At 35.8% G+C, this 14,693-nt stretch overlaps 1 protein-coding gene across 1 annotated transcript in view; it reads left to right on the top strand.

Annotated features, from left to right (window-relative positions):
• EPHA3 (EPH receptor A3) overlaps positions 1-14,693 on the top strand; it is a 361,303-nt gene that overhangs the window by 292,448 nt on the left and 54,162 nt on the right. Inside the window, exon 10 of the mRNA XM_036851795.1 lies at positions 11,555-11,680. Within this exon, the coding sequence (XP_036707690.1) occupies positions 11,555-11,680 (126 nt within the window). The remainder of the gene's footprint in view (positions 1-11,554; positions 11,681-14,693) is intronic.

Below are 14,693 nucleotides of genomic sequence, written 5' to 3'. Positions count from 1 at the left end.
TGCTTTTTATGGTGGAGTTTGTTGAAACTTTAATTTTCTTCAAATGCATAATATCCTTATGATAGCCAAACAAAAAAGAAATGTGTTTTATCCGAGCTGCAAGGGCATAAAGTATATGCATGTCATAAACTTTCTGCGTCTTAATGTTACAGCTGGTTTATTTCAGACCATTTATTTCGTATTACTTTGAAAAGCTCTAGCTATGAACTATTCCCTCCAGCCTTGTTACAAATCCTATAATATTGCTTCAAAAGGAAAGAAATGTGTTTCACCTCCTAAGATCCTGTCCCCTTGCCCTCTCTGGCTGGGCCTTTTTACTTTTTTGCTATCCTTAGGGCAACTCATGCTGGTAAAATGGAAATGTAAATTACTGTGTTTGCACAGAATGTGCTGTAAAGTAGTGCAGCTTAACACGTGTGCATGTGTTTATTATCTGGTTGTCTTGACACAGCCCAGTTACTCTGTGTTGCCCTTAATTATTGGTGTGAAGGGATTATGTGCTTGCATCCTGAATCACCTGATTCCTGGAAGCTCTGGGGACAGCAGTTAAAAATCAGCAGCCAAAGCTCCCACAGTGAACAGGCCATTTTTCTTGGAGATGTGTGCGTGTGTTTATACTTATATTGCTTCCCTAAATGTCATGCAGATAGAAAAGCAATTTACTTAACTTTAATCAATCACAATGAATTGATTGCTTTTATTTGGGAATGACTATTTAATTTTTAGATTAGTTAGTAATACATATACTCTCTAGGGCTGACAGGAACAGAATGGTAACTCTAAAGCACACTTTCAAGGCTGTTTGAAGCCAACGCTTATTTAAAATGTTTGAGACATTGTTCCTAACAACTCATTTTATAATCTTCTTTGTCAATTTCTTTTTTTAATTTAAGTATAGTTGATTTACAATATTATATTAGTTTCAGATGTATAGCATAGTGATTCAGGATTTTTACAGATTATATGCCATTAAAAATTATTACAAGATAATGGCTATAATTCCCTGTGTGATAACAATATATCCTGTTGCTTATCTACTTTATATGTAGTAATTCATATCTCTTAACCCCATATCCCTATTTTGCCAGTAAGTCTCTCCCAAATTGATTTCCTTAAGTTCAGCAAAGTAAAATATTTGTGATTGTTTACCAGAAAAAAATTTCATTTTCACCTTATTTTTAAAAGCGCTATTTTTTCCCTTGGAAAGGAATGCTAGATTTTCTTACCTTACTATTTCCTGACTTTACTATGACTAGGGGAAAATCAAAATTGGATGATCACATATTCTAGCCTTCATTTGATGTGTCTTCTTTAAAATGTACCCAAATTGACTACACAAAAAGATTCTGAGAAGACTTCATTTCCTAATGTCTTTTATTAAATCTATGGTTACTTTTACTGTTTTCCTTACCCCAAAGCAAGAAAAGTATGATAGCTTTCCTTAATCTGTTTGCTTGTATCAACAGTAAAGTGTTTTAGTACTGATAATGTAGAAATAGTTTTAGTGTGATAATAAATTATAGTAGACCACTGTACTAAAGAGTGACTGCTTTTATAGAAAGAAATGATGTTTATAATAAACAGCAGAAGCATGCAAACTGATGCATGAGCTCCAAAGAAACAGGCATTTCTAAGCCCAAATTCTGTCTCTGGGAAACCTCAATGATATTCATATTTGTGAATAAGCATTCTTAACATGAAGATACTGATAATGGCGATAGTCTCTGTCATTTACTGGGCACTAGCTACAATAACAGGCACTCAATGCTAGGCACTTGAAGAGAAAGTTTTCCAGAGCTTTCTTTCTCTGATGCCTAGCAGATTCTTTGTGCTGCACTATTCAAAGTGGAAGAACTGGAAAAGTAGAGTTCTTCAAAAGCTACTCCACTCACAGTTTGCCCAAAGAAAGGGCAAAAAAATTACTATTTCCCCATTTCGGTGGATGTTGACTCCCTAGATATGGGTGTCATCTCAAATTACCTACACTTTGCCTCTGGATGGAGAGTGGCCAGTCTTTTGCAGTGTCAGGGTCAACACCAGGCAGAGGGAGGAGTGGTGCTGACCTATCTTCTCCTACATTTTCCCTCACCTCCCACTCCCATTTTGCTGTCTCAAAATCATCTGAAGAAGTAGCTAAGGAAAATAGTCTTCACCTCCCATCTTTCCTAATCCATTTATTCTTATGACTATATTTCTTTACTCAAAACCTCTATGGAAGCTTCCCAGGAACATAAATTATTATGTGACGTAACATGGCATTCACAAAGTCATCCTGTAGATCAACAAACTAATCATGCCTTAGCCCAGACTCTGAAATCCTGGACTCATTGGCCAAATGTCCATTGTGATGAAGGCTCTCAGGAACAATTGCTGTCATCACAGTCCCTACACCTATTTCATATGAACTATTATACAAAACTCGCTCAAAGAATCTTCAGTAATTCCAGAATGTTCAGCTACAATTTTGCCAATAAGATTCTTCTATTAAAAAATGATATCAGGGACTTCCCTGGAGGCGCAGTGGTTAAGAATCTGCCTGCCAATGCAGAGGACATGGGTCCAAGCCCTGGTCTGGGAAGATCCCACATGCTGCGGAGCAGCTAAGCCCGTGCGCCACATATACTGAGCCTGCGTGCCCCAGAGCCTGCTCTCTGCAACAAGAGAAGCCACCGCAATGAGAAGCCCACACATGGCAACAAAGAGTAACCCCCACTCCCCGTAACTAGGGAAAGCCCGCACGCAACAATGAAGACCCAATGCAGCCAAAAATAAATAAATTAATTTAAAAAAAAGTGATATCAGAAAAAGATAATGTCTGATTTTATTTGTTATTTTAGAATATTAAAAAAACCTTCAATAATATAGTGTGCTAAATGAAAAAATATATCACCATTAAGAATCCATGTCCCAACTGGGGATCCTGTGTAAGTCACAGGCGGCTCTCCAGGAGGAGCTGCCCGGAGTGGACGCGTTGGAGGTGACTGTGACTCTACGAGTTCCACCTACCCATCTCTATCCATTCTATCTGAGTCAGGTTACCTGTGAAAGGCTGAGAAAGTTTTATTTAGCCGTGTGGCTGACAGGGTCTTGGTGCTCCGGCCGGGTGTCAGACCTGTGCCTCTGAGGTGGGAGAGCCGAGTTCAAGACATTGGTCTACCAGAGACCTCCCGGCTCCACGTAATATCAAATGGTGAAAGCTCTCACAGAGGTCTCCATCTGAATGTTAAGACCCAGCTCTACTCAAAGACCAGCAAGCTACAGTGCTGGACACCCTACACCAAACAACTAGCAACACAGGAACACAACCCCACCCATTATCAGAGAGGCTGCCTAAAATCATAACAAGGTCATGGACACCCCAAAACACACCACGGGACATGGTCCTGCCCACCAGAAAGACAAGATCCAGCCTCATCCACCAGAACACAGGCACCAGTCCCCTCCACCAGGAAGCCTACACAACCCACTGAACCAACCTTAGCCACTAGGGGCAGACACCAAAAACAATGGGAACTACAAACCTGCAGCCTGTGAAAAGGAGATCCCAAACACAGTAAGTTAAGCAAAATGAGAAGACTGAGAAACACACAGCAGATGAAGGAGCAAGGTAAAAAACCACCAGACCAAACAAATGAAGAGGAAATAGGCAGTCTACCTGAAAAACAATTCAGAGTAATGTTAGAAAAGTTGATCCAAAATCTTGGAAATAGAATGGAGAAAATACAAGAAACGTTTAACAAGGACCTAGAAGAACTAAAGAGCAAACAAACAATGATGAACAACACAAAAAATGAAATTAAAAATTCTCTAGAAGGAATCAATAGCAAAATAACTGAGGCAAAAGAACGGATACGTGACCTGGAAGATAAAATAGTGGAAATAACTACCACAGAGCAGAATAAAGAAAAAAGAATGAAAAGAATTGAGGACAGTCTCAGAGACCCCTGGGACAACATTAAATGCACCAACATTCGAATTATAGGGGTCCCAGAAGAAGAAGAGAAAGAGAAAAGGACTGAGAAAATATTTGAATAGATTATAGTTGAAAACTTCCCTAATATGGGAAAGGAAATCGTCAGTCAAGTCAAAGAAACGCAGAGTCCCATACAGGATAAATCCAAGGAGAAACATGCCAAGACACATATTAATCAAACTATCAAAAATTAAATACAAAGAAAAAATATTAAAAGCAACAAATAACATACAAGGGAATCCCCATAAGGTTAATAGCTGATCTTTCAGCAGAAACTCTGCAAGCCAGAAGGGAGTGGCAGGACATATTTAACATGATGAAAGGGAAAAACCTAAACCAAGATTACTCTACCCAGCAAGGATCTCATTCAGATTTGACAGAGAAATTAAAACCTTCACAGACAAGCAAAAGCTAGGAGAATTCAACACTACCAAACCAGCTTTACAACAAATGCTAAAGGAACTTCTCTAGGCAGGAAACACAAGAGAAGGAAAAGACCTGCAATAACAAACCCAAAACAATTAAGAAAATGGTAATAGGAACATACATATCGATATCTACCTTAAATGTAAACGGATTAAATGCTCCAACCAAAAGACATAGACTGGCTGAAAGGATACAAAAAGAAGATCCGTACATATGCTGTCTACAAGAGACCCAATTCAGACCTAGGGACACATACAGACCGAAAGTGAGGGAATGGAAAAAGATACTCCTTGCAAATGGAAATCAAAAGAAAGCTGGAATAGCAATTCTCAGATTACACAAAATAGACTTTAAAATAAAAACTATTGCAAGAGACAAAGAAGGACACTACATAATGATCAAGGGATCAATCCAAGAAGAAGATATAACAATTGTAAATATTTATGAACCAACATAGGAGCACCTCAATACATAAGCCAAATGCTAGCAGCCATAAAAGGGGAAATCAACAGTAACGCATTCATAGTAGGGGACGTTAACACCCCACTTTCACCAATAGAGAGATAATCCAAAATAAAAATGAATAAGGAAACACAAGCTTTAAATGATACATTAAACAAGATGGACTTAATTGATACTTATAGGACATTTCATCCAAAAACAACAGGATACACTTTCTTCTCAAGTGCGCATGGAACATTCTCCAGGATAAATCATATCTTGGGTCACAAATCAAGCCTTGGTGAATTTAAGAAAGTTGAAATCATATCAAGTATCTTTTCCAACTGCAACACAATGAGACTAGATATCAAATACAGGAAAAAATCTGTAAAAAATACAAACACATGGAGGCTAAACAATACACTACTAATCAACCAAGAGATCACTGCAGAAATCAAAGAGAAAATTTAAAAATACCTAGAAATAAATGACAATGAAAAGACGACCCAAAACCTATGCGATGCAGCAAAAACAGTTCTAAGAAGAAAGTTTATAGCAATGCAATCCTGCTTCAAGAAACAATAAAAATTTCAAATAAGCAACCTAACTTTACACTGAAAGCAATTAGAGAAAGAAGAACAAGAAAACCCCAAACTTAGCAGAAGGAAAGAAATCATAAAGATCAGATCAGAAATCAATGAAAATGAAATGAAGGAAACAATAACAAAGATCAATAAAACTAAAATCTGGTTCTTTGAGAAGATAAACAAAATTGATAAACTACTAGCTAGACTCATCCAGAAAAAATGAAAGAAAACTCAAATCGACAGAATTAGAAATGAAAAAGAAGTAACAACTGACACTGCAGAACTACAAAGAATCATGAGAGATTACTACAAGCAACTGCATGCCAATAAAATGGACAACCTGGAAGAAATGGACAAATTCATAGAAAAGTACAACCTTCTGAGACTGAACCAGGAAGAAATAGAAAATATAAAAAGACCAATCACAAGCACTGAAATTGAAAGTGTGATTAAAAATCTTCCAACAAACAAAAGCCCAGGAACAGATGGATTCACAGGCAAATTCTGTCCAACATTTAGAGAAGAGCTAACACCTATCCTCCTCAAACTCTTCCAAAATATAGCAGAGGGAGGAACACTCCCAAACTCATTCTACGAGGCCACTATCACCCTTATACCAAAACCAGACAAAGATGTCACAAAGAAAGAAAACTACAGGCCAATATCACTGATGAACATAGATGCAAAAATCCTCAACAAAGTACTAGCAAACAGAATCCAACAGCACATTAAAAGGATCATACACCATGATCAAGTGGGGTTTATCCTAGGAATGCAAGGATTCTTCAATATATGCAAATCAATCAATGTGATAAACTATATGAACAAACTGAAGGAGAAAAACCATATGATCATCTCAATAGATGCAGAAAAAGCTTTTGACAAATTTCAACACCCATTTATGATAAAAACCCTCCAGAAAGTAGGCATAGAGGGAACTTACCTCAACATAATAAAGGCTATATATGACAAACCCACAGCCAACATTGTTCTCAATGGTGAAAAACTGAAACCATTTCCTCTAAGATCAGGAACAAGACAAGATCGTCCACTTTCACCACTATTATTCAACATAGTTTTGAAAGTTTTAACCACAGCAATCAGAGAAGAAAAAGAAATGAAAGGAATCCAAATCGGAATAGAAGAAGTAATACTGTCACTGTTTGCAGATGACATGATACTATACATAGAGAATCCTAAAGATGCTACCAGAAAACTACTAAGCTAATCAATGAATTTGGTAAAGTAGCAGGATACAAAATTAATTCACAGAAATCTCTTGCATTCCTATACACTAATGATGAAAAATCTGAAAGAGAAATTATGGAAACACTCCCATTTGCCATTGCAACAAAAAGGATAAAATACCTAGGAATGAACTTACCTAAGGAGACAAAAGACCTGTATGAAGAAAACTATAAGACACTGATGAAAGAAATTAAAGATGATACAAACAGATGTACAGAGATATACCATGTTCTTGGATCGGAGGAATCAACGTTCTGAAAATGACTCTACTACCGAAAGCAATCTACAAATTCAGTGCAATCCCTATCAAACTACCAACGGCATTTTTCACAGAACTAGAACAAAAAAGTTCACAGGTTGTATGGAAACACAAAAGACCCCAAATAGCCAAAGCAATCTTGAGAAAGAAAAACGGAGCTGGAGGAATCAGGCTCCCTGACTTCAGACTATACTACAAAGTTACAGTAATCAAGACAGTATGGTACCGGCACAAAAACAGAAATGTAGATCAATGGAACAGGATAGAAAGCCCAGAGATAAACCCACACACATATGGTCACCTTATTTTTGATAAAGGAGGCAAGAATATACAATGGAGAAAAGACAGCCTCTTCAATAAGTGGTGCTGGGAAAACTGGACAGCTACATGTAAATGAATGAAATTAGAACACTCCCTAATACCATACACAAAAATAAACTCAAAATGGATTAAAGACCTAAATGGAAGGCCAGACACTATAAAACTCCTAGAGGAAAACATAGGCAGAACACTCTATGACATAAATCACAGCAAGATTCTTTTTTACTCACCTCCTAGAGAAATGGAAATAAAAACAAAAATAAACAAATGGGGCCTAATGAAACTTAAAAGCTTTTGTACAGCAAAGGAAACCATAAACAAGACGAAAAGACAACCCTCAGAATGGGAGAAAATATTTGCAAATGAAGCAACTGACAGAGGATTACTCTCCAAAATATACAAACAGCTCACGCAGCTCAATATCAAAAAAAACAAAGAACCCAATCCAAAAATGGGCAGAAGACCTAAATAGACATTTCTCCAAAGAAGATATACAGATTGCCAACAAACACATGAAAGGATGCTCAACATCGCTAATCATTAGAGAAATGCAAATCAAAACTACAATGAGGTATCACCACACACCACTCAGAATGGCCATCATCAAAAAATCTACAAACAATAAATGATGGAGAAGGTGTAGAGAAAAGGGAACCCTCTTGCACTGTTGGTGGGAATGTAAATTGATACAGCCACTATGGAGAACAGTATGGAGGTTCCTTAAAAAACTAAAAATAGGACTACCATATGACCCTGCAATCCCACTACTGGGCATATACCCTGAGAAAACCATAATTCAAAAAGAGTCATGTACCACAATGTTCATTGCAGCTCTATTTACAATAGCCGGGACATGGAAGCAACCTAAGTGTCCATCAACAGATGAATGGATAAAGAAGATGTGGCACATATATACAATGGGATATTACTCAGCCATAAAAGAAACGAAATTGAGTTATTTGTAGTGATGTGGATGGACCTAGAGTCTGTCATACAGAGTGAAGTCAGGAAGAGAAAAACAAATACCGTATGCTAACACATATATATGGAATCCAAGAAAAAAGAAAAAACGTCATGAAGAACCTAGAGGCAAGATGGGAATAAAGACACAGACCTACTAGAGAATGGACTTGAGGATATGGGGAGGGGGAAGGGTAAGCTGGGACAAAGTGAGAGAGTGCCATGGACATATATACACTACCAAACGTAAAATAGATAGCTAGTGGAAAGCAGCTGCATAGCACAGGGAGATCAGCTTGGTGCTTTGTGACCACCTAGAGTGGTGGGATAGGGAGGGTGGGAGAGAGACACAAGAGGGAGGAGATATGGTGATATATGTATATGTATAGCTGATTCACTTTGTTATAAAGCAAAAACTAACACACCCTTGTAAAGCAATTATACTCCAATAAAGATGTTAAAAAAAAAAAGAAATTGAAGATGACACAAATAAACTGCAAGATAGCCCATGCTCATGGATCTAAAGAGTTAATATTGTCAAAATGGCCCCAGTACCTAAACCATCTATAGATCCAGTGCAATCTCTATCAAAATTCCAATGGCATTTTTCAGAGAAATAGAAGGAACTATCCCGAATTTCATATGGAATTACAAAGACCTCAAATAGCCAAAGCAATCTTAGAAAGCTGGAGGTATCACACTTCCAGATTTCAAATTATATCACAAAGTTATAGTAATAAACACAGTATGGTACTGGCATAAAACAGACACATAGACCAATGGAGCAGGATTGAGAGCCCAGAAATAAACTCATGCATATGGTCAACTAGGGAGCCAAGAATACTCAATAGGGAAATGATAGTTTCTTCACTAAATGATGTTGGGAGAACTGGATATTCATTTGCAAAAGAATGAAACTATACCATCATCTTACATCACTCACAAAATGTAACTCAAAATGAATTAAGGACTTCAACATAAGACCTGAACTTATAAAACTTTTAGAACAAAAATAGAGAAAAAGCTCATTGACAAAGGTCTTAGCAATGATATTTTTGGATATGAACCCCAAAACACCAGCAACAAATGCAAAAATCAACAAGCATTACTACATTAAACTAAAAATCTTCTGCACAGCAGAAGAAACAATTAAGGAAAAGAAAAGGGAACCTATGGAATGGTAAAAATATTTGCAAACCATATACTGACAAGGAGTTAATACCCAAAATACATAAGGAGTTCAACAGCAAAAACCCAAGCAATCCAATTAGAAAATGGGCAAAAGACATGAATAGACATTTTTTCCAAAGAACACTTACAAATGGCTAACAAGTACATAAAAAGGAGCTCTATATCACTAACGATCAGGGATATGCAAATCAAAATCACAATGAGATACTGTCTCACATCTGTTAGCATGACTATTCTCAAAAAGACAAAAGATAACAAATGCTGACAAGGATGTGTAGAAAAGGAAATCTGGTGCACTGTTGGTGGGAATGTAAATTGGTATCACCAATATTGGAAAAGTATAGAGGGTTCTCAAAAAATTAAAAATACAACTACAACATGATTCAGCAATCCCACTGATGGGTATATATTGAAAGGAAATGAAATCACTGTCTCAAAGGTGTATCTGCACCTCCATGTTTACTATAGCATTCTTCACAACAGTCAAGACATGGAAATAACCTAAGTGTCCATTGACAGATGAATGGATAAAGAAAATGAGGTATATTTATAGAATGGAATATTATTTATCCATATAAAAGAAAGAAATCCTGCCATTTGTGACAACATGGATGGACCTTGAAGGCATTTTGCTAAATGAAATAAGCCAGAGAGAGAAAGACAAATGCTTTATGAACTCACATGTGGAATCTAAAAATATCAAACTCATAGAAACAGAAAGTAGTACGGTGGTTGCCAGGGGCTGAGGGATGGGGAATATGGGGAGATGTTGGTCAAACAGTACAAGCTTTCAGTTAGAAGATGAACAAATTCTGGGGATCTAAGATGCTGCATGATGACTCTAGTTAACATTATTGTATTGTACACTAGGAAGTTGCTATGAGAGTAGAGTTTTAACATTCTCATGCTAACAACAACAACAACAAAGGTAATTATGAGATGAGGAATGTTTTAATATTATTGTGGTAAATATTTCACAATATATATGTGTATCAAACGATCACATTGTACCCTTTAAACCTACACAATGTTATGTCAATTATATTTCAATAAAGCTGGGAAAAAGTGACAGAAAAAAAAGAAAGAATCCATTTCCCTTGCTAAAATAATTTTACTAATATTATTCACCGTTATGAAAATTAAAATCAAAATCAATATTATTAGTATATATACTGTGGCAGTTAAATTACAGTGTCCTTTAATGTTAGAGCATGTTTATGTACTTTAATAGATTTTAGGTTTCCTTTTTAAAAATTTAGTTTTCTTTCAGAGAAAGTTAGTTTCTTGAACATTCCAAATTGTTTCAAATATGAATTATATTTCCAAATGATAGGAATTTTATTAATATTATATCAAATCCAAAATGATTCTCCTGTATCTTTTGTCTGTGCTATTTTAATTGTAGAACATCATGAAAATTTTTCACCTTCAGAAAAATTCAATAAATAAATATACTATGAAGAAAGTTTATATTTAATAAGTTATAAATATGATTTATGTTTGGAATTTAGCTCCTTACCACAATTATTAAACTTATAGAGAACACTTATATTGCTTTTAACTATGTTGAAAAGCTACATAATAAGATTTCAGTTAATTGAAACTATACTAGTATATACATATAATACCCATATTATGTATACGTAAACTCACAGCTTAACGTAAATCTATAATTGCAGTGGGGAATTTTGATTGTGACTGTTAATAAAAGCAGAATAGTGTCAGATGAAAGACATGCTGTTTTATATCCTCTAATTACATCAGCTATTCCTCCTTATGAAAGTATGTCACAAGCTTTCCTTTATTGTCACATGTGGCACTGTAATAGATATTTGGTTACTGAACTGTTTACAGAGTCACAAATGTGTGATAGTGTGATGGCATTCACTCACTGCTGCTACTGGTAGTAATTACTAGGCCTACTCAATTCTGAACCATTTTTCTCTCCTCAAGAACCCCCTCCTTGAATGTCCATTTTCCTTCTAGTGTTTTTACAGAGAAAGTTCCCTGTGGTACCTCTTTCTGTTTCATTATGGTTTAATGTCATGGGGATTTTTTTTTAAACCAATAATGTTATCATAAATTCTCACAGTAAAGGTTTTATAAATGCCTTTCTTCCTAAATGCCTTTCTTCCTTTCCTTAAACAGTAAAACTTCCAGGTCTCAGGACTTACGTTGACCCGCACACTTACGAAGACCCTACCCAAGCAGTTCATGAGTTTGCTAAGGAATTGGATGCCACCAACATATCCATTGACAAAGTTGTTGGAGCAGGTAACCACTGCAGTAATCCCACTGTCAACCTAGTATGTTAATTACAAATCTACAGCTATGCATAAGAATGCTGCCTGAAATTGACTGCTCAGGTTCTCAGGCCAAAGTATATTGCTATGAAAAGGGACATTTTCTGATTTCATGATGAAAGGCAGGCAGTAAATAAATGAAGGAGTATTTAATGGAATGTAATGATTTCAAAGGTGCCAGACCTACAGACTCAGAGACCACGGCCAGCTTTCTATTCATTGAATTTCAGAGGAGGCAGCCGCAGCAGCTCAGTCTCTCCATGGCTACGCTGATCATGTGTCACAAAGTCTATCTGGCTAAATGGGGATAACAGGATAAAAGTGTGTCTTACTTTAAATGAGCCCACTAAGTGAAAATTTTGATTTGTAGAAAAAAAGTAATTCTAGAATCTTCTTTGGAATTAAAAAACAAAGACAACACAAAATAAAATAAAAAATGACATATTTTATACAAATTCCATCACAACTATATTGAGAGGATAGTTTAAATAATGTGAAGTGCTCCATTTTAATACTTGCTTGTAATGGTATATAGTTTTAAAGTATTTGTGTTAAAGCTTGTTTTCGTATAGACATACTTTTGTTCTAATTATTAATTTGCTCAATCACAAATTCATTAACAAACACCTATGGAGTGTTAATAGGTGTCGCAGTTGCATATTTCCAAAAAATTATAGATATTATTAATAGCAGTTGAGTATTTCCAAAAAATTATAGATATTTATAAAATAACAGTATTTTATACAATTACACATAAACATATGGTATTCACAGAATATGCAGTGTGCATTTGAATAAAACTACTACTCAAAAGTAAAAATAAACAATATTGTACAATAATTGTACACAGTCATCTCATTCTTCAATATTGCTCTAAAAACAAACACAAGCTAGTTATGTCTATGTGGGAAATAGAGTGAAAGACTGAAAAATGAACTTTTTGAATTATGCATACCGTATCAGATCACATTTTCTACAAGTACTCTATATATGACTGATGCTTTTTTACACAAATGTGCATATAATTTTCTGTTTCTTTTTCTATGCACTAAAGAATTATTTATAACTCAAGTAGTATTTACTATTCAAGCAGGATAATCTGAGTAATTCATATATTATCTAAATAAAATGATAGTTTCGTAAATCTTCTCTTCTAATTTTCTTAATGTTATGTTCTAAAATTTCCATGTGCAGGTAATATGAAAATATGAAACTAGCAATTCATAAAAGGAAACTAGAATAAATACTTCCTTTTTCACAGTCTAAGACTAAAGAATATACACGTTCACTGTACATCTATGTTAATTCAGCCTAAATTAATCCAGATATATACTGATTACTCTTTCATTTATGTAGTTCTGCTTTGTCAACTGCTCCATGGTGCAGAGGGGTTTTGTCATGCTGGTTTTAATGCTGCCCCACAAGAGTGCACTGTTCTCCAGCATGGAAGTTGCAGTAGCATATGCAGCAAAAGACTTTGCACACTCAACTGGGAATGTGATGAGAGAAGGTCAGCCAATGTCCAGAAGGTCAGACATACTGCGACCTTGAAATTTAGGGCCTTCTGCATTAATAAAAGCTTATATACACAGATGTTATTGACAAAGCCAGGTGTCTAGAACATAGTAGTGTGAGACAAAGCATACTCATTAAAAATGGTATCTGATCAATGAGATAAAGGGAAAGGCTATTTCTACTGAATCACTTAATAATCCTTGACGCTCATTAAAGATTAAAACAGCTCCTCTTTTTACTTTCTTTCTTCAAACATATTTGTAAAAAATTAGACATACGCCGCATTTTCAGAGTTTTGCAGCCAATAGTCTCATTTGCCACCTTAAGGGCTATAAAACTGTGCCTATTTTGTTTGCAAATATATATATCTTCAAGGTTGGTTATGCTTCCCCTGGAAGATTTCTTTATAAAATATACTCCCAATTCTAGTCTGTCTTTTTTTTTTTTCTTTTTCTTAAAATTAATTAATTAATTTATTTTTGGTTGTGTTGGGTCTTCGTTTCTGTGCGAGGGCTTTCTCCAGTTGCGGCAAGCGGGGGCCACTCCTCATCGCGGTGCGCGGGCCTCTCACTATCGTGGCCTCTCTTGTTGCGAAGCACAGGCTCCAGACGCGCAGGCTCAGTAGTTGTGGCTCACGGGCCCAGCTGCTCCACGGCACGTGGGATCCTCCCAGACCAGGGCTCGAACCCGTGTCCCCTGCATTAGCAGGCAGATTCTCAACCACTGCGCCACCAGGGAAGCCCTCTAGTCTGTCTTGATTAGCCTTTAAATGGTTTGTCACTACCAAGATAGAATATGAAATCAAGATTTTGAAGGCTATCATTTTCTAACATTTTGTTCTGTAAAATTTTCAACGTCTACAAAAATAGATGAAATTATAAAATAGTATAATGAACCTGCATGTAACCGTTTCTACAGCAGCTTCAATAACAGTCCACTCATGACCAGCCTTCTTTTATACTCTTACCCACTTCCTATACCTTTTAAAATTAAAAAAAATAATGTTGTCCACAAAAAATTAGTAATCATGCTAAATTGATTAGCACCTATCTTCTATTGTTAAAAGGCTGAATCTTTTATTCAATGACAGAACTTTCACAGTCAATTAAATATACAGGAAGACTATATGTGGACTAACTCTTTAGTTTTCTGTCAAAAATTTTATACAAAGAAATAGGTATAACAGAAACTCTCATTTATACATGGAATAACCAGAAGAATTATACCCATATTGCAAATTACAAAATTAAAATTGAGGCATGAATTAACTTTCTCACAGTAGCATAATTTTGTTAGTGAGGAATTCATAATGACCAAAATTCCTAATTTTATTCCTCAATCCAACCTTTATTTCAAGGTTTCCTGAAGGTAGAAAATATTTAATTCCTATTCTGTGCTAGACAGTCACATGATTTTAATTTTATTAGACTTTTAAATAGGTATTATTATCTCCATTTCACCAGATGAGG

Source organism: Balaenoptera musculus, chromosome 4 (genome assembly GCF_009873245.2).
Source record: "Balaenoptera musculus isolate JJ_BM4_2016_0621 chromosome 4, mBalMus1.pri.v3, whole genome shotgun sequence".
Classification (NCBI taxonomy): domain Eukaryota; kingdom Metazoa; phylum Chordata; class Mammalia; order Artiodactyla; family Balaenopteridae; genus Balaenoptera; species Balaenoptera musculus.
The sequence above is the reverse complement of the archived record's forward strand: the minus strand, read 5'-3'. Positions and strand labels throughout refer to the sequence as shown.